The sequence below is a fragment of the Oncorhynchus mykiss genome, chromosome 17 (genome assembly GCF_057628025.1).
Source record: "Oncorhynchus mykiss isolate SJ-2025 chromosome 17, ASM5762802v1, whole genome shotgun sequence".
NCBI lineage: Eukaryota > Metazoa > Chordata > Actinopteri > Salmoniformes > Salmonidae > Oncorhynchus > Oncorhynchus mykiss.
Genome location: NC_143038.1, coordinates 78337874 through 78359526, shown reverse-complemented (window position 1 = coordinate 78359526; position 21653 = coordinate 78337874). Strand labels below are relative to the sequence as shown.

General features: G+C 43.0%; 1 protein-coding gene across 6 annotated transcripts in view; it reads right to left on the bottom strand.

The window, feature by feature from the left end:
- phf2 (PHD finger protein 2) overlaps positions 1-21653 on the bottom strand; it is a 132502-nt gene that overhangs the window by 7494 nt on the left and 103355 nt on the right. For 2 of the 6 annotated variants that reach the window (XM_090206527.1, XM_090206530.1), the window contains 2 exons: positions 12229-12407; positions 6435-6739 (listed from right to left, as the gene is read on the bottom strand). In XM_090206527.1, coding sequence (XP_090062653.1) covers positions 6435-6739; positions 12229-12407 — 484 coding nt within the window. Of the gene's footprint in view, positions 1-6434; positions 6761-12228; positions 12408-21653 lie in introns of all 6 variants that reach the window. The other 4 variants (XM_090206524.1, XM_090206529.1, XM_090206526.1 and 1 more) reach the window with 3 other exon arrangements.

Sequence of the window (21653 nt, the reverse complement as noted above, 5' to 3'; positions counted from 1 at the left end):
TCTCTAATGGAACATGTATCACATATCACATCTCTAATGGAACATGTATTATATCTCTAATGGAACATGTATTATATCTCTAATGGAACATATATCATATCTCTAATGGAACATGTATCATATCTCTAATGGAACATGCATCACATCTCTAATGGAACATGTATCATATCTGTAATGGAACATGCATCATATCTCTAATGTAGTGAAAACTCTACTGAACAAAAATATAAACATGTAAAGTGTTGGTCTTATGTTTCATGAGCTGAAATAACAGATCCCAGCAATGTTCCATACACACAAAAATCTTATTTCTCTCAAATTCTGTGGACAAATTTGTTTACATCCTGTTCAGTGGGCATTTCTCCTTTGCCAAGATAATCCATCCACCTGACAGGTGTGGCACCTTGTTCTGGTGACAATATAAGGCAACTTAAATGTGCAGTTTTGAAACACAACACAATGTCTCAAGTTGAGGGATTGTGCAATTGGCATGCTGACTGCAGGAATGTCCACCAGAACTGTTGCCAGATAATTTAATATTAATTTCTCTACAATAAGCCGGCTCAACTTCGTTCTCTAGTAGAACTCCGCAGACCACGTGTAACCACGCCAGCCCAGGACTTCCACATCCGGCTTCTTTACCTGCCGGATCGTCTGAGACCAGCCACCGGACAGCTGATGAAACTGAGGAGTATTTTGGTCTGTAATAAAGCACTTTTGTGGGAGAAATTCATTCTGATTGCCTGGGCCTGGCTCCCCAGTGGGTTGGCCTGGCTCCCAAGTGGGTGAGCCTATGCCCTCCCAGGCCCACCGATGGCTGCACCCCTGACCAGTCATGTGAAATCCATTTTAGAAAATGTAATCTTCATTTAACTAGGCAAGTCTGTTAAAACCTGTTTGGGGTAGGGGGCAGCATTTTCACTTTTGGATAAATATTTTGGATAAATAGCGTGCCCAAACTGAACTGCCTCCTACTCTGTCCCAGATCCTAATATATGCATATTATTATTGGTATTGCATAGAAAACTCTGAAGTTTCTAAAACTTTTTGAATCATGTCTGTGAGTATAAATGAACTTATTTAGCAGGCGAGGACAAACCATTCAGATTTTTTCCTACCGATTCCACTGGATGTCACCAGTTTGTAGAAATTGGTTGAGGTTTTTCCTTTGTGTAATGAAGAAGTACCATAGCTCAGAACGAACGTCATTTCATGTGAACCTTTTGATAGAGGCGCGTAACCAGAAAAGTAGTGTCAGTTTGTTTTGCTCCTGTATTGAACACAGATCATCCCATCTTCAATTTGATCGATAATATATACGTTTAGAAATACCTAAAGTTGTATTACAAAAGTAGTTTGAAATGTTTTGGCAAAGTTTACAGGTTAACTTTTGAGATATTTTGTAGCGACGTTGCGTAAGTTGGAAGCGGTGCTTTTCTGGATCAAACGGGCCAAATAAATGGACATGTTGGATATATATCGATGGAATTAATCGAACAAAAGGACCATTTGTGATGTTTATGGGACATATTAGAGTGCTAACAAAAGAAGCTTGTCAAAGGTAAGGCATGAATTATATTTTTATTTCTGCGTTTTGTCACGCCTGCAGGGTTGAAATATGCTTCTCTCTCTTTGTTTACTGGGGTGCCATCCTCAGATAATAGCATTGTTTGCTTTCGCCGAAAAGCCTTTTTGAAATCTGACATGGCTGGATTCACAACAAGTGTAGCTTTAATTTGCTATCTTGCATGTGTGATTTCATGAAAGTTTGATTTTTATAATAATTTATTTGAATTTGGCGCCCTGCATTTTTACTGGCTTTTGGCCAGGTGGGAAGTTAGTGTCCCACATATCCCAGAGAGGTTAAAAGGCTAGTAATGGCTCACATCAACACCATTACCCAAAAACACTAGACCCACTACAATTTTCATACCGCCTAAACAGATCCACAGATGATGCAATCTCTATTGCCCTCCACAATGCCCTTTCCCACCTGGACAAAAGGAACACTTATGTGAGAATGCTATTCATTGACTACAGCTCAGCGTTCAACACCATAGTGCCCTCAAAGCTCATCACTAAGTTAAGGATCCTTGTACTAAACACCTCCCTCTGCAACTGGATCCTGGACTTCCTGACAGGCCACCCCCAGGTAGGTAGCAACACAACTGTCACACTGATCCTCAACACTGGAGCTCCCCAGGGGTGCGTGCTCAGTCCCCTCCTGTACTCCCTGTTCACCCACGACTGCATGACCAGGCACGACTCCAACACCATCATTAAGTTTTCAGACAACACAACAGCGGTAGGCCTGATCACTGACAACGATGAGAGAGCCAATAGGGAGGAGGTCAGAGACCTGGCCAAGTGGTGCCGGAATACCATCCTGTCCCTCAACGTAACCAAGACTAAGGAGATGATTGTGGACTACAGGAAAAGGAGGACCGAGCACGCCCCCATTCTCATTGACGGGGCTGTAGCGGAGAAGGTTGAGAGCTTCAAGTTCCTTGGTGTCCACATCACCAACAAACTAGAATGGTCCAAACACACCAAGAAGGTCGTGAAGAGGGCACGACAAAGCCTATTCCCCCACAGGAAACTGAAAATATTTGGCATGGGTCCTGAGATCCTCAAATGTTCTACAGCTGCAACATTGAGAGCATCCTGACTGGTTGCATCACTGCCTGGTATGGCAATTGCTCGGCCCCCGACCGCAAGGAACTACAGAGGGTAGTGCATACGGCCCAGTACATCACTGGGGCAAAGCTGCCTGCCATCCAGGACATCTACACCAGGCGGTGTCAGAGGAAGGCCCTAAAAATTGTCAAAGACCCCAGCCACCCCAGTCATAGACTGTTCTCTCTACTACCTCAAGGCAAGCGGTACCGGAGTGCCAAGTCTAGGACAAAAAGGCTTCTCAACAGTTTTTACCCCCAAGCCATAAGACTCCTGAACAGGTAATCAAATGGCTACCCGGTCTATTTACATTGTGTGCCCCCCCACCGACCCCTCTTTTTACACTGCTACTACTCTCTGTTTATCATATATGCATAGTCACTTTAACTATACATTCAAATACATATGTACATACTACCTCAATTGGGCTGACCAACCAGTGCTCCCGCACATTGGCTAACCGGGCTATCTGCATTGTGTCCCACCACCTCCTCTTTTACGCTACTGCTACTCTCTGTTCATCATATATGCATAGTCACTTTAACCATATCTACATGTACATACTACCTCAATGAGCCTGACAACCGGTGTCTGTATGTAGCCTCGCTACTTTTATAGCCTCGCTACTGTATATACCCTGTCTTTTTACTGTTGTTTTATTTCTTTAATTACCTATTGTTCACCGAACACCTTTTTTGCACTATTGGTTAGAGCTTGTAAGTAAGTATTTCACTGTAAGGTGAACACCTATTGTATTCGGCGCACGTGACAAATAAACTTTGAGTTGATTTGAACTCACTCAGGTGCCTTGCAAAATCACATTTGACATTGTCCGTAAGCTTGAGTTAATCTGTACAATGATGATGGAAAGACCTGTGTGTTGTCCTTGTTAATGAAGACAGAGAAGAGCTCCAACTTCTTAATCATAGCCTCAATTTTGTCCGGCACATTGAATAGAGTCCCTGTAATCCTAGATTCAGATTATTCAGGTGAGAAAAAACATCACCCAGATAGGCCAGTTGTGTGAGAAGCTCGGCATCATGCAAGCGGTCAGACAAGTGAAAATCATGGTCAGTTAACTCTTGGAACTACCCATCCCGGATCCTGGAGAATTGTCATCAACTACACTAATTAGCATAGCGCAACGGTCAAAAAATATTACTAGAAAATATTCATATTCATGAAATCACAAGTGAAATATAGTGAAACACAGCTTAGCCTTTTGTTAATCACCCTGTCATCTCAGATTTTGAAATTATGCTTTACAGCCAAAGCAAGACAAGCGTTTGTGTAAGTTTATCGATAGCCTAGTATAGCATTATGTCCAGCTAGCAGCAGGAAGCTTGGTCACGAAAATCAGAAAAGCAATCAAATTAATCGTTTACCATGGATGATCTTCGGATGTTTTCACTGACGAGACTCCCAGTTAGACAGCAAATGTTCCTTTTGTTCCATAAAGATTATTTTTATACCCAAAATTCCTCCGTTTGCTTGTCACGTTATGTTCAGAAATCCACCGGAAATAGCGGTCATGACAACGGCGGAATTTTTTTTCAAATTATATCCATAATATCGACAGAAACATGGCAAACGTTTTTTATAATCAAACCTCAAGGTGTTGACTACCTCTGTCTTTTACGCAAGAATCACTCTGAGAGCCCTCAGCTGGCCACTTATGCAATGTAGTCGTTTACGCTCATTCTTCAACATAAAGGCGTGAAACTACATCACAATGCTGTAGACACCTTAGGGAATACGTATAAAAAGGAATCTGGTTGATATCTCTTTCAGTGACCAATAGGGGTGCATAGGAACACAACGGTTTCAAAACATGAGTCACTTCCTGATTGGATTTTTCTTAGGCTTTCGCCTGCAATATGAGTTCTGTTATACTCACAGACAATATTTTGACAGTTTTGGAAATTTTAGAGTGTTTTCTATCCTAAGCTGTCAATTATATGCATATTCTAGCATCTGGTCCTGAGAAATAGGCGGTTTACTTTGGGAACGTTATTTTTCCCAAAATAAAAATAGTGCCCCCTAGTTTCAAGAGGTTTAAGAGAACTTTAAGCTCGTCTCTCAATTAAAATATGTGTCAATATTTTTCCCCTTGATAACCAGCGCACTTCTGTATGTTGTAAAAGCATTACATGGTGGCTTCCCATTACATTGCATAGTGCAGAAAATACATGAGAGTTCAGGAGCCTTGCTTTAACATAGTTAACCATTTTGACTGTAGTGTCCAAAACGTCTTTCAAGCTGTCAGGCATTTCCTTGGCAGCAAGAGCCTCTCGGTGGATGCTGCAGTGTACCCAAGAGCCTCTCGGTGGATGCTGCAGTGTACCCAAGAGCCTCCCGGTGGATGCTGCAGTGTACCCAAGAGCCTCTCGGTGGATGCTGCAGTGTACCCAAGAACCTCTCGGTGGATGCTGCAGTGTACCCAAGAGCCTCTCGGTGGATGCTGCAGTGTACCCAAGAACCTCTCGGTGGATGCTGCAGTGACCCAAGTGGCGTCGGGAGCAACTGCTTGCACGTTACCACTCCACTAGGTCTCCCTGTCATGGCTTTTGCGCCATTAGTACAGAAACCAATATGAGCAGCAACTACGTCTGGCTACATACGGACCCGTTAGTGGAATTCGGACCCGTTAGTGGAGTCTTATTTTTTAAATGGTCATGTTTCGTTTCTAAATGTCTGTGGAAGAGGGAAGGTTTACCGTGAGAGAGTAACGGTTAATGTGATTGGATGAGTAACGGTTAATGTGATTGGATGAGTAACGGTTAATGTGATTGGATGAGTAACGGTTAATGTGATTGGATGAGTAACGGTTAATGTGACTGGATGAGTAACGGTTAATGTGATTGGATGTTAATTATTTGACTAAGTTACCTGTATTTGACATTGTGTTGTTGAACACGCTGAACACTAGATGGTTTAATTGTTTTTTTGGCAGTGAAACAAAATTACTCAGGCAAGAAAAAAACCTCACCCAGATGTATAGCCCTGTTGGAAAATATCAATGGACTTTTTGAACACGTGAAGAAAAATATGACGTACGGCCTTGCGCGTACCCCCTGTTTGGGAATACCTGATCTAGTGAAAACTCTACTATATTTTCAGTAGAACATGTATCATATCTCTAGTGAAAACTTGACTATATCTTCAGTAGAACATGTATCACGTCTCTAGTGGAAACTACTATATCTTTAATAGAAAACGTATCACATCTCTAGTGGAAACTCTGCTATAACTCTAGTAGAAAACATATAATGACAAATGGAAACTCTACTATATCTCTAGTGGAAACTATATCTCCAGTGGAACATGTATCACATATCTAGAACATGTATGATATCTCCAGTAGAAACTCTAATATATCTCTAGTAGAACAAGTATTATATCTCTAGTAGAACAAGTATTATATCTCTAGTAGAACAAGTATTATATCTCTAGTGGAAACTCTACTATATCTGTAGTAGAAACTTTACTATATCTCTAGTAGAACAAGTATTACATCTCTAGTGGAAACTCTACTATATCTCGAGTAGAAACTACTCTATAGCTTGAGTAAAACATGCATCATATCTCTAGTGGAATCTCTACTATATATCTATAGTAGAACATGTATCATATGTCTACTGGAAACTTTACTCTATCTCTAGTAGAACATTTATTATATGTCTAGTGGAAACTATCATATCTCTAGTAGAAAACGTATCATGACTCTAGTGGAAACTCCACTAGATATCTCTAGTTACCATAATCTGAGTCCTTGAAGCAGGCGTCCATGTGATCCTGATCATCATCGAACTCGGCACTGTCGATGCTGCTGCTCTTCTTCGTCTTTTTGGGGGGTCGTTTGGCTGGCCGCTTACTTACTCCTCCTCCCGCTCCGCTTGCTGCTCTTCCCTTCCGTCCAGCGGTGGTGGTGTTGGAGTGGTTTCTGCCGGGCCGGTCACAGCCCCAGGCCCCAGGGGTGTCGGAGGAGATGGCCGTGGCCCCAGCGGTAGCCCCGGAGGACAGGTTGGCCATAGACAACATCCCCTGAATGGCCTCCTGTGTGCTGGGAGATGCAGGTGGCTGACTGTAAGTACGTCAATAAGAAATAACACAACACAATAACACATTACACTGCTGGAAGGTGTACCCGCCGGAGAAAGAGACAGATCGAGAGAGAGAGAGAGAGAGAGAGAGAGGGAGAGAGAGAGAGAGAGAGAGATAGAGAGAGAGAGAGAGAGAGAGAGGGAGAAAGTTATAGAACCCATTGCCCTTTATCGTTGTGAGGTCTGGGGTCCGCTCATCAACCAAACATTCACAAAATTCAAATTGAGACTGCATGCAGACTTCTGCAAAAGTATAATCTGTGTACAACGTAAAACACCAAATATTGCATGCAGAGCAACCTTCCATAAGAAAGCCATCACCTACAGAGAGATGAACCTGGAGAAGAGTCCCCTAACCAAGCTCGTCCTACAGAGCCCCAGGACAGCAACACAATTATACCCAACCAAATCATGAGAAAACAAACAATTACTTGACACATTGGAAAGAATTAACAAAAAAACAGAGCAACTAAAATGCTATTTGGCCCTAAACAGAGTACACAGTGGCAGAATACCTGACTACTGTAACTGATCCAAACTTAAGGAAAGCTTTGACTATGTACAGACTCAGTAAGCATAGCCTTGCTACTGAGAAAGAACACCTTAGGAAGCTCTGACGCTCAAGAGAAGACAGGCTATGTGCACACCGCCCACAAAATGAGGTGGAAACTGAGCTGCACTTCCTTACCTCCTGACAAATGTATGACCATATTAGAGACCCATACATTTGAAGTCAGAAGTTTACATACACCTTAGCCAAATACATTTAAACTCAATTTTTCACAATTCCTGACATTTAATCCGAGTAAAAGTTAGGATCACCACTTTACTTCAAGAATGTGAAATGTCAGAATAATAGTAGAGAGAATTATTTATTTCAGGTTTTATTTCTTTCATCACATTCCCAGTGGGTCAGAAGTTTACATACACTCAATTAGTATTTGGTAGCATTGCCTTTAAATTGTTTAACTTGAATTTTGGCCCATTCCTCCTGACAGAGCTGGTGTAACTGAGTCAGGTTTGTAGGCCTCCTTGCTCGCACACACTTTTTCTGTTCAACCCACAAATGTTCTAAAGGATTGAGGTCAGGGCTTTGTGATGGCCACTCCAATACCTTGACTTTGTTGTCCTTAAGCCATTTTGCCACAACTTTGGAATTATGCTTGGGGTCATTGTCCATTTAGAAGACCCATTTGTGACCAAGCTTTAACTTCCAGACTGATGTCTTGAGATGTTGCTTCAATATATCCACATAATTTTCTGACCTCATGATGTCATCTATTTTGTGAAGTGCACCAGTCCCTCCTGCAGCAAAGCACCCCCACAACATGATGCTGCCACCCCCTTGCTTCACGGTTGGGATGGTGTTCTTAAGCTTGCAAGCCTCCCCTTTTTCCTCCAAAACATAACGATGGTCATTATGGCCAAACAGTTCTATTTTTGTTTCATCAGACCAGAGGACATTTCTCCAAAAAGTACCATCTTTGTCCTCATGTGCAGTTGCAAACCGCAGTCTGGCTTTTTTTATGGCGGTTTTGGAGCAGTGGCTTCAACCTTGCTGAGCGGCTATTCAGGTTGTCGATGTAGGACTCCTTTTACTGTGGATATAGATGCTTTTGTACCTGTTTCCTACAGCATCTTCACAAGGTTCTTTGCTGTTGTTCTGGGATTGATTTGCACTTTTCGCACCAAAGTATGTTCATCTCTAGGAGACAGAACGCGTCTCCTTCCTGAGCGGTATGATGGCTGCGTGGTCACAAAGTGTTTATACTTGCGTACTCTTGTTTGTACAGATGAACGTGGTACCTTCAGGTGTTTGGAAATTGCTCTCAAGGATGAACCCAACTTGTGTAGGTCTACCGTTTTTTTATGAGGTCATGGCTGATTTACTTTGATTTTCCCATGTCAAGCAAAGAGGCACTGAGTTTGAAGCTAGGCCTTGAAATGCATCCACAGGTACACCTCCAATTGACTCAAATGATGTCAATTAGCCTATCAGATGCTGCTAAAGCCATGACATAATTTTCTGGAATTGTCCAAGTTGTTTAAAGGCACAGTCAACTTAGTGTATGTAAATTTCTGACCCACTGGAATTGTGATACAGTGAATTATAAGTTAAATAATCTGTCTGTAAACAATTGATGGAAAAATTACTTGTGTCATGCACAAAGTAGATGTCCTAACCGACTTGCCAAAACTATAGTTTGTTAACAAGACATTTGTGGAGTGGTTGAAAAACAAGTTTTAATGACTCCAACCTAAGTGTATATAAACTTCTGATTTCAACTGTATACACCTATTCTGAAAGGCCTGAGAGTGTGTAACAGCACTAAGAAAGGGGCACCACCAAGCAAGAGGCACCACCAAGCAAGACCAAGGAGCTCTCCAAACAGGTGAGGGACAAAGTTGTGGAGAAGTACAGATCAGGGTTTAAAAAAAACATCAGACACTTTGAACATCCCACGGGGCACCATTAAATCCATTATTAAAAAATGGAAAGAATATGGCACCACAACAAACCTGCCAAGAGAGGGCTGTCCACCAAAACTCACGGACCAGGCAAGGAGGGCATTAATCAGAGAGGCAACAAAGAGACTAAAGATATCTCTGAAGGAGCTGCAAAGCTCTACAGCGGAGATTTGAGTATCTGTCCATAGGACCACTTTAAGCCGTACACTCCACAGAGCTGTGCTTTACGGAAGAGTGTCAAGAAAAAAGCCATTTATTAAAGAAAAAAATAAGCAAACACTTTTGGTGTTCATCAAAAGGCATGTGGGAGACTCCCCAAACATATGGAAGAAGGTACTCTGGTCAGATAAGACAAAAAATGTGTTTTTTGGCCATGAAGAAAAACGTTATGTCTGGCGCAAACCCAACACCTCTCATCACCCCGAGAACAACATCCCCACAGTATTTTTCATCGGCAGGGACTGGGAAACTGGTCAGAATTGAAGGAATGATGGATGGCGCTAAATACAGGGAAATTCTTAAGGGAAACCTGTTTCAGTCTTCCAGAGATTCGAGACTGGGGCGGAGGTTCACCATCCAGCAGGACAATAACCCTAAGCATACTGCTAAAGCAACACTCGAGTGGTTTAAGAGGAAACATTTAAATGTCTTGGAATGGCCTAGTCAAAGCCCAGACCTCAATCAAATTGAGAATCTGTGGTATGACTTAAAGATTGCTGTACACCAGTGGAACTCATCCAACTTGAAGGAGCTGGAGTAGTTTTTCCTTGAAGAATGGGCAAACATCCCAGTGGCTAGATGTGCCAAGCTTATAGAGACATACCCCAAGAGACTTGCAGCTGTAATTGCTGCAAAAGGTGGTTCTACAAAGTATTGAGTTTGTGGGGGATGAATAGTTATGCACACTCAATGTTTCATTTTTTTTTGTCTTATTTCTTGTTTGTTTCACTAAAAAAGGTATTTTGTATCTTCAAAGTGGTAGGCATGTTGTGTAAATCAACTCAAAAGGAGCCTTTTGGACCTAGACTTGGCACTCTGGTACCGCTTGCCGCGCGGTAGCAGAGAGAACTGTCTATGAGTTGGGTGACTGGAGTCTTTGACAATTTTTTGGGCCTCCCTCTGACACCGCCTAGTATATAGGTCCTGGATGTTAGGAAGCTTGGCCCCAGTGATGTACTGGGCAGTACGCACTACCCTCTGTAGCGCCTTACAGTCGGATTCCGGGCAGTTGCTGTACTGGTCTGCCATGTAGCTTCTGTCTATTTGAGTTGGTCAGTACGTGTAGGAAATCATTTCTAATGTGGATTTTTTGAAAGATATCAAGTACAAAAACTGCATAAGTGTTCTCCACTTTCTGGAGGACCGAGTTTTGAAATCAGTGGAAATAGAGTCTGATAGTTAAGGAGATGGAGAAATCTCTGGCATTTGATTGCAAATATGCAGAAGGAGTCAAAAAGAGAACACCCAGAAGGCTGTTGTATAAAACACTTGTCTCCGGATTACATTTTAAAACTAAGGGCAACCATGGCATCCGGGACAGAGAAGGAGAAGCATCCATCCATGTATACGGGTAAGATAGTCTAGGTAGCTACATTTTCAGATATTACACGTTTCTAATTTTTGTCAGAAAGTCATTTTCATTTCAAGTTAAGTGTACTGTTAGCTAGCTAGCCAAAGTTAGCTGGCTGGTTCACTACTTCACATTATGTGTATGATCTGTGTAGTAATATTATTTGTATCTCAGAGCCATTTGCTTTGCTAGTTATATCCTAATATTAGCTAGCTAACATTGTACCCGGTTGGTTAGCTACCTGCAGATTCATGCAGGGTAGCAACTTCACGAGTCAGGATTATGGTTCATTGTTTAGCTAGCTAGCTAGCTAGCTAAATGTCTAAAGAAAAGACTCCACTATGAAAGTAACCATTTCAATAGAATGTTCATGATGTCACTGCGAAAACTGTTGATAGACATAGCTGGTAAATTCGCTATCTACTACGATTTCTCTCTTCTGAGTGTGCCAGAGTGCAGAATAACTTATGAATTTACGAATGCTCAACACCAGTTGAATATAGCCGGTGTCAGTAAACATTGGCAAAAATTAAATTGTTGCCAGCAGCACATTTGCAGTTACCAACGCTCTGGATAACATAAAAACAGCCTAACCAGCTCTGCTCGGATGAGTAAAATGGTCAGAGTGAGGTGTTCTCTCATTTGTGTCTGGAAGCAGCTAGTTAGCTTGGTTGCTTCACTGCTGTTGTTAGGACAGAATGGCTCGGATCAACTCTTAAAGAGATGGGTGGGGCTAAAGCTTAACAGGGTGTGAATGATGCTGAATGGGTGTAGACAAAGAGCTCTCCAGTTGGTGTACCAAAATATTTAAAAGACATTTTCTCAAAAGTGGGTTTACAAGTTTATCAACTTTCAAAACAGAATAACTTTCCCCATTGTTCCTCGACTGTAGTGTACCATGCTGTGATGTCATGTTGTTTTGCAACCATGCTGTGTTGTCATGTTGTGTTGCTACCATGCTGTGCTGTCATGTTGTCATGTTGTGTTGCTACCATGTTGTGTTGTCATGTTGTGCTGCTACCATGCTGTGTTGTCATGTTGTGTTGCTACCATGCTGTGTTGTCATGTTGTGTTGCTACCATGCTGTGTTGTCATGTTGTGTTGCTACCATGTTGTTGTCATGTTGTGTTGCTACCATGCTGTGTTGTCATGTTGTGTTGCTACCATGCTGTGTTGTCATGTTGTTGTCATGTTGTGTTGTCACCATGCTGTGTTGTCGTCTTAGGTCACTCGTTATGTAATGGTATCTCTCTTATCGTGATGTGTGTTTTGTCATATATTTTTATTTTGTATTTTTAATCCCAGCCCCCATCCTCGCAGGAGGCCTTTTGCCTTGTGGTAGGCCATAAATAAGAATTTGTTCTTAACTGGCTTGCCTAATTAAATGAAGGTATAAAAAAAATGATGTACCTGTTGACGCTGTAGTCGATGCCGCCCACTGCTTTGCTGGCCTGTAGTAGGTCCAGGATGCCTGCCGTGCTTCCCGCCTTCTTCTTTACCTTCAAGTTACGACCTTTCAACTCCCGCTTGACCTCTGGCTTGACTTCTGTGTCGATGTGGAGCGACTCTTCATCTGATGAGTCAGTCTTCTGAGAATGGAATAGAGCAACACGTTTTATTGTACAACACACTGAACACAAGAAGAGCATATAACTTTATAATTCACTGTGAAACGGAAACACACCACAGGCACACAATGACGCCTGACAGCCAGACGTACACCTGATCTACGTCACACAGGTGATCCCAGACATGACCCGTCAGTTAGGATACATTCCTACTACTATTATAACTATGACCTGGTTGAATGGGGCAGTAGGAGTTTTTAAAATTTATTTTACCTTTATTTAACTAGGCAAGTCAGTTAAGAACAAATTCTTATTTTCAATGACGGCCTAGGAACAGTGGGTTAACTGCCTGTTCAGGGGCAGAACGACAGTTTTGTACCTTGTCAGCTTGGGGGTTTGAACTTGCAAAATCCGGTTACTCGTCCAACGCTCTAACCACTAGGCTACCCTGCCGCCCCAGGAGTGGGATATACAGTACAACACCTCCCCTACTTAAACACACCCAGTACTACTGATCCTCATGACAATAGTGATGGAGGCCTGTAACAGCTGGATCTAGGTCTCTAGGTCTCTCTCTCTCTCTCTCTCTCTCTCTCTCTCTCTCTCTCTCTCTCTCTCTCTCTCTCTCTCTCTCTCTCAAGGGTCATATTATGTCTATATACAGTGGGGCAAAAAAGTATTTAGTCAGCCACCAATTGTGGAAGTTCTCCCACTAAAAAGATGAGAGAGGCCTGTAGGTACACTTCAAATATGACAAACAAAATGAGAAAAAAAATCCTGAAAATCACATTGTAGGATTTTTAATGAATTTATTTGCAAATGATGGTGGAAAATAAGTATCTTTTTTTGTACAGTGTTGTAACGATGTGCAAATAGTTAAAGTTCTTCACTGGTTGCCCTTTTCTTGTGGCAACACGACGTCTTGCTGCTGTGATGGCACACTGTGGTATTTCACCCAGTAGATATGAGAGTTTGTCAAAAATGTAGTTTGTTTTCTAATTCTTTGTGGATCTGTGTCACTGGGATCTACAGTTTGAACCCACAGCTGTGTCTGGCTCCACACCCACCCTGCCTGGCCATCTAGATGTGTGAAGGTTAGTGTCTTTTCTGTAGGGAAGGTAATGATCCATCATGTATGACATTCCTGGGAGTGTGTAAACTTAAATGTTGTATCACCATAGGATTTTTGTATGCTCTCTGTAGTTATGTAGTTGAAAATGTATCAATGTGGGCAAACTCGAGGCAGACTTGGAACAAAATATTGTGCAGTAAAATAATTCTCCACTGGATGAGTCTGAAACTTTGCAAACACACTGCTGTTAGAATTATATTTTACCGGATCTAATATGTTATATTCTGCTACATTAATTCCACAAACTTCAAAGTGTTTCCTTTCAAATGGTTGTTGAGTGGACCCAAGACCTCACAACCATGAAGGGCAATGGATCCTATAACTGATTCAAGTATTTTTAGACAGATCCTAATTGGTATTTCAAATGTTATGTTCCTTTTGATGGCATAGAAGGCCCTTCTTGCCTTGTCTGTCAGATCGTTCACAGCTTTGTGGAAGTTACCTGTGGTACTGATGTTTAGGCCGAGGTATGTCTAGTTTTTTGTGTGCTCTAGGGCAACGGTGTCTAATGGAATTTGTATTTCTGGCCCTGGAGACTGGACCTTTGTTGGAACACCATTTGTTACTTACTAAGATTTACTGTCAGGGACCAGGTCTGACAGGGACCAGGTCTGATAGGGACCAGGTCTGACAGGGACCAGGTCTGATAGGGGCCAGGTCTGACAGGGACCAGGTCTGACAGGGACCAGGTCTGACAGGGACCAGGTCTGATAGGGACCAGGTCTGATAGGGACCAGGTCTGACAGGGACCAGGTCTGACAGGGACCAGGTCTGATAGGGACCAGGTCTGATAGGGACCAGGTCTGACAGGGACCAGGTCTGACAGGGAGAGACGAAGGTCGAAAGCCATGCGTCCTCCGAAACACAACCCAACCAAGCTGCACTGCGTCTTAACACAGCGCTCATCCAACCTGGAAGCCAGTCACACGAATGTGTCGGAGGAAACACCGTCCACCTGGCGACCTGGTTAGCGTGCACTGCGCCTGGCCCGCCACAGGAGTCACTAGTGCGCGATGAGAGGAGGATGTCCCTACCGGCCAATTAGGATATCCCTGCTGACAATTAATCTTGATGGTTGTACAGTCGTCTCAAATAAAACTGTGAAGGACCTCGGCGTTACTCTGGACCCTGATCTCTCTTTTGACGAACATATCAGACTGTTTTCCATCTACGTAACATTGCAAAAATCAGAAACTTTCTGCCCAAAAATGATGCAGAAAAATTCATCCATGCTTTTGTTACTTCTAGGTTAGACTACTGCAATGCTCTACTTTCCGGCTACCCGGATAAAGCACTAAATAAACTTCAGTTAGTGCTAAATACGGCTGCTAGAATCCTGACTAGAACCCAAAAATTTGATCATATTACTCCAGTTCTAGACTTCCTACACTGGCTTCCTGTTAAGGCAAGGGATGATTTCAAGGTTTTACTTCCAAACTACAAAGCATTACATGGGCTTGCTCCTACCTATCTTTCCGATTTGGTCCTGCCGTACATACCTACACATACGCTACGGTCACAAGACGCAGGCCTCCTAATTGTCCCTAGAATTTCTAAGCAAACACCTGGAGGCAGGGCTTTCTCCTATAGAGCTCCATTTCTATGGAATGGTCTGCCTACTTACCCTGCGAGAGACGCAGACTCGGTCTCAACCTTTAAGTCTTTACTGAAGACTCATCTCTTCAGTAGGTCCTTTGGTTGAGTGTAGTCTGGCCCAGGAGTGTGAAGGTGAACGGAAAGGCTCTGGAGCAATGAACCGCCCTTGCTGTCTCTGCCTGGCCGGTTCCCCTCTTTCCACTGGGATTCTCAGCCTCTAACCCTATTACAGGGGCTGAGTCACTCTTCCATGCCGTCCCTGGGAGGGGTGCGTCACTAGAGTGGGTTGAGTCACTGATGTGATCTTCCTGTCTGGGTTGCCCCCCCTTGGGTTGTGCCGTGGCGGAGATCTTTGTGGGCTATACTCGGCCTTGTTTCAGGATGGTAAGTTGGTGGTTGAAGATATCCCTCTAGTGGTGTGGGGGTTGTGCTTTGGCAAAGTGGGTGTGGATATATCCTTCCTGTTTGGCCCTGTCCGGGGGTATCTTCGGATGGGGCCACAGTGTCTCCTGACCCCTCCTGTCTCAGCCTCCAGTATTTATGCTGCAGTAGTTAATGTGTCAGGGGGCTAGGGTCAGTTTGTTATATCTGGAGTACTTCTCCTGTCTTATCCGGCGTCCTGTGTGAATTTAAGTATGCTCTCTCTAATTCTCTCTTTCTTTCTCTCTCTCGGAGGGCCTGAGCCTTAGGACCATGCCTAGGACTACCTGGCATGATGACTCCTTGCTGTCCCCAGTCCACCTGGCCGTGCTGCTGCTCCAGTTTCAACTGTTCTGCTTGCGGCTATGGAATCCTTACCTGTTCACCAGACGTGCTACCTGTCCCAGACCTCTTATTTGACCATGCTGGTCATTTATGAACATTGGAACATCTTGGCCATGTTCTGTTATAAACTCCACCCGGCACAGCCACAGGACTGGCCTCCCCTCATAGCCTGGTTCCTCTCTAGGTTTCTTCCTAGGTTTTGGCCTTTCTTGGGAGTTTTTCTTAGCCAACGTGCTTCAACACCTGCATTGCTTGCTGTTTAGCGTTTCTGTATAGCACTTTGAGATATCAGCTGATGTACGAAGGGCAGACACCGACAAGCTAAACGTCAGTGTAGAGATAAAGAGGAGTCGCAATTCAATGGCTCAGACATGAGACGTATGTGGCAGGGACTACAGACAATCACGGACTATAAAAGGAAAACCAGCCACGCCGCCAAGACCGACGTCTTGCTTCCGGGCAGGCTAAACACATTCTTCGCAAGCTTTGAGGATAACACACTGACATTGACAGGGCCCGCTACCAAGGACTGTGGGCTGTCCTTCTCCGTGGCCGATGTGAGTAAAACATTTAAACGTGTTAACCGTCGCAAGGCTGACAGCCCAGACGAAATACCTAACCGTGTCCTCAGAGCATGCGCAGACCAGCTGGCTGGAGTGTTTATGGACGTATTCAGAGCAAGGGGAACAATTACTCCAAGTCTCAGAGCGAGTGACGTTTGAAACGCTATTAGCGCGCACCCCGCTAACTAGCTAGTCATTTCACATCGGTGTGACGACCCTCCCACTCTGTCTGCCGTATTCTCTCTTTGTTCTTGTTTCCTTATTAGGATGCCGGTGGGCAGAGTTCGGAGGGTCGTCAGCTACATGGGAAACACCTGGGCCCGGTGTGTCCCAGGATAAACACACCACTTCCCCATTCATGGAGGAGACTCTCTCCATGCAGACACCTTTACAGATTTTGTTGTGTATCTTGTTTGCCTTTTGGTTGTTTGCTTTGGCACCTTTCAACACCCTGCATTATGACATTCATGCATGCAAAACACTCACTTACACTACTGATTACACACACCATTGTACAGTATACTTAGTTACTTTATTTAATAAATATATGTTTTGTTACTCCTTATCTCCACGTTGTCTCCCTTTTGTTACGGGCTTTGAGTCGGTTCGTGACAAGGGTTACACCAGCCTAATCTCGGGAGTTGATAGGCTTGAAGTCATAAACAGCAGAGCTGCTGGCAAAACACATGAAAGTCATGTTTGAATGAATGCTTACGACCCTGCTGCTGCCTACCACCGCTCAGTCAGACTGTTCTATCAAATCATAGACTTAATTGTAATATAATAACACACAGAAATACGAGCCTCATTTCATTAATATGGTCGTATCCGGAAACTATCATCTCGAAAACAAGACATTTATTATTTCAGGGAACCGTTCCGTATTTTATCTAACGGGTGGCATCCATAAGTCTTCAATGTTATGTCATAATTATGTATAATTCTGGCAAATTAGGCGGCCCAAACTGTTGCATATACACTGACTCTGCGTTCAATGAACGCAAGAGAAGTGACACAATTTCACCTGGTTAATATTGCCTGCTAACCTGGATTTCTTTTAGCTAAATATGCAGGTTTAAAAATATATACATCTGTGTACTGATTTTAAGAAAGGCATTGATGTTTAGGGTTAGGTACACATTGGCGCAATGATATGCACCGCATCGATTATATGCAACGCAGGACACGCTAGATAAACTAGTAATATCATCAACCATGTGTAGTTAACTAGTGATTATGATTGATTGATTGTTTTTTATAAGTTTAATGCTAGCTAGCAACTTACTTTGGCTTCTTACTGCATTCGCGTAACAGGCAGTCTCCTCGTGAAGTGCAATGTAAGGCAGGTGGTTAGAGCGTTGAACTAGTTAACTGTACGGTTGCAAGATTGGATCCCCCGAGCTGACAAGGTAAAAATCTGTCGTTCTGCCCTAAACGAGGCCCACCCGTCCTAGGCCGTCATTGAAAATAAGAATGTGTTCTTAACTGACTTGCCTAGTTAAATAAATATTAAATAAAGGTGTAAAAAAAAAAAATAATCGTCCAAATCGGTGTCCAAAAATACAGATTTCCGATTGTTAATGAAAACTTGAAATCGGCCCTAATTAATCGGTCGACCTCTAGTGTCTGTCTCAGGGTTCTCGTTTTACACTATTCTGATTTTCCACCCTCCGCCAATACAGGGGTAGTGTGCTCTTAGTGTGCCATGCCCAGGGATGGTCTGTATTAATATAGCACTGTGCCATGCCCAGGGATGGTCTGTATTAATATAGCACTGTGCCATGCCCAGGGATGGTCTGTATTAATATAGCACTGTGCCATGCCCAGGGATGGTCTGTATTAATATAGCACTGTGCCATGCCCAGGGATGGTCTGTATTAATATAGCACTGTGCCATGCCCAGGGATGGTCTGTATTAATATAGCACTGTGCCATGCCCAGGGATGGTCTGTATTAATATAGCACTGTGCCATGCCCAGGGATGGTCTGTATTAATATAGCACTGTGCCATGCCCAGGGATGGTCTGTATTAATATAGCACTGTGCCATGCCCAGGGATGGTCTGTATTAATATAGCACTGTGCCATGCCCAGGGATGGTCTGTGTGGAAGATTAAGTTGATTACGTTCCCATTTTTGTAGCAGTCAGCAAAGTGTCTCTAGATTGTCCATGAGGAGCTTCTGTTTGCACTCTTTCCGTGCCTTGTCATTTTTTATATCCAAGGGGTACTGTACTGTGGTGGAGGGAAGCCATGGAGCAGGGGGCCAAAGAGGCCTCTGCATCTGGGTGGGAGAGGTACTCTGCTCTCTTTCTCTCTCTCTCAATGTGTGGTGTCCTTTGGCCCGGCGCTGCACAGCGCTGCCTTTGATTCACACACGCTTCACTCACACACATGTGATTTCCATTGCAACATAGAGGATCACACGGAATTCATTAATGACCACGTGGACGGAGAAAATATTCCAGAATGTTTTCCTCTGACTGTTGGGATCTTAGAAGCAGTCATTAGGCCGTTGTCTTAATGGACGTCTAACTGTAGATATCAGAGTCCTTCTGGATGTTAGAGAATCTCTAGACATTAACCTGTTAACACTATGAACCTGATAACACTATGAACCTGTTATTAACACTATGAACCTGATATGAACACTATGAACCTGATATTAACACTATGAACCTGATATTAACACTATGAACCTGATAACACTATGAACCTGATAACACTGAACCTGATATTAACACTATGAACCTGATATTAACACGATGAACCTGATATTAACACGATGAACCTGATATTAACACTATGAACATGAAAACACTATGGACCTGATATTAACACTATGAACCTGTTAACACTATGAACCTGATAACACTATGAACCTGTTAACACTATGGACCTGTCAACACTATGGACCTGATATTAACACTATGGACGTGTTAACACTATGAGCCTGATATTAACACTATGACCCTGGTATTAACACTATGGACCTGATATTAACACTTTGAACCTGTTAACACTATGAACCTGATAACACTATGAACCTGTTAACACTATGGACCTGTCAACACTATGGACCTGATATTAACACTATGGACCTGATATTAACACTATGAACCTGTTAACACTATGAACATGATAACACTATGAACCTGTTAACACTATGGACCTGTTAACACTATGGACATGTCAACACTATGGACCTGATATTAACACTATGAACCTGATATTAACACTATGAACCTGATATTAACACTATGAACCTGTTAACAATTTGAACCTGATATTAACACTATGATCATGATAACACTATGGACCTGATATTAACACTATGAACCTAATATTAACACCATGAACCTGTTAACACTATAAACCTGATATTAACACTATGAACCTGATATTAACACTATGAACCTTATATTAACACTATGGACCTGGTATTAAACTATGAACATGATATTAACACTATGAACCTGTTATGAACACTATGAACCTGATATTAACAATATGAACCTGATATTAACACTATGAACCTGTTATGAACACTATGAACCTAATATTAACACTATGAACCTTATATTAACACTATGGACCTGGTATTAAACTATGAACATGATAACACTATGGACCTAATATTAACACTATGGACCTGATATTAACACTATGAACCTGTTAACACTATGAACCTGATATTAACACTATGAACCTGATATTAACACTATGAACCTGTTATGAACACTATGAACCTGATATTAACACTATGAACCTGATATTAACACTATGAACCTGTTATGAACACTATGAACCTGATATTAACACTATGAACCTGTTATGAACACTATGAACCTGATATTAACACTATGAACCTGATATTAACACTATGAACCTGTTATGAACACTATGAACCTGATATTAACACTATGAACCTGTTATGAACACTATGAACCTGATATTAACAAAAAAATATATTTTACCTCAGTTAAGAACAAATTCTTATTTTCAATGACGGCCTAGGAACAGTGGGTTAACTGCCTGTTCAGGGGCAGAACGACAGATTTGTACCTTGTCAGCTCGGGGGTTTGAACTTGCAACCTTCTGGTTACTAGTCCAACACTCTAACCACTAGGCTACCCTGCCGCCCCTATGAACCTATTATGAACACTATGAACCTGATAACACTATCCTGCTGACCTGAACTGAACCGTACTGTGCTGGCTCGGATAGTTTCCTTTCACATCGTCTTTTCCAGCACAGTTCCAGACACTATGGTGGATGTGTAACCAGGCCAGTCCAGCACTGCTCTGCTCAGCTCAGTAGTGGTAGATGGCGCTGACAGACATGGCAGCTCTGCTTCTAGCTCCTAAGTAATTTTGCAGTATTTCGTTTTTTTGTGTTATTACATACAGCCGGAAATAACTTTTGGATTTGAGTGCGACGAAAACTCACCATTACGAGCAGGAATATGACATTCCAAATTGGATAATTAGTTCTTACCCCACAGTGCAATTGAACTTATCCCAGAGGCTGTTCCAAGACGCTGCCGGCAGAGAAGAGGTATTCAGAGTGGACCTCTAGTCCGACTCAGGAGGCATGCACAATATCCACCCCTTCCAACTCTGGACAATAACGTAGACGAGCTCAGGGCGAGGATCTCCTTCCAGAGAGACATCAGGGATTGTAACATACTCTGTTTCACGGAGTCATGGCTCTCTCTGGATGTACTGTCTCCGTCCATACAGCCAGCTGGGTTCTCAGGACATCACACAGACAGGAATAAAGAACTCTCCAGAAAGAAGAAAGGGTCGTGGTCAGGTAGGGTGGAGGTGAAATGGTCCTTGACTACTCTCTCAAAGCACTTCATGATGACGGAAGTGAGTGCTACGGGGCGGTAGTCGTTTAGCTCAGTTACCTTAGCTTTCTTGGGAACAGGAACAATGGTGGCCCTCTTGAAGCATGTGGGAACAGCAGACTGGGATAGGGATGGATTGAATATGTCCGTAAACACACCAGCCAGCTGGTCTGCGCATGCTTTGAGGGTGCGGCTGGGGCTGCCGTCTGGGCCTGCAGCCTTGCGAGGGTTAACACGTTTAAATGTTTTACTCACCTCGGCTGCAGTGAAGGAGAGTCCGCATGTTTTGGTTGCGGGCCGTGTCAGTGGCACTGTATTGTCCTCAAAGCGGGCAAAAAAGTTATTTAGTCTGCCTGGGAGC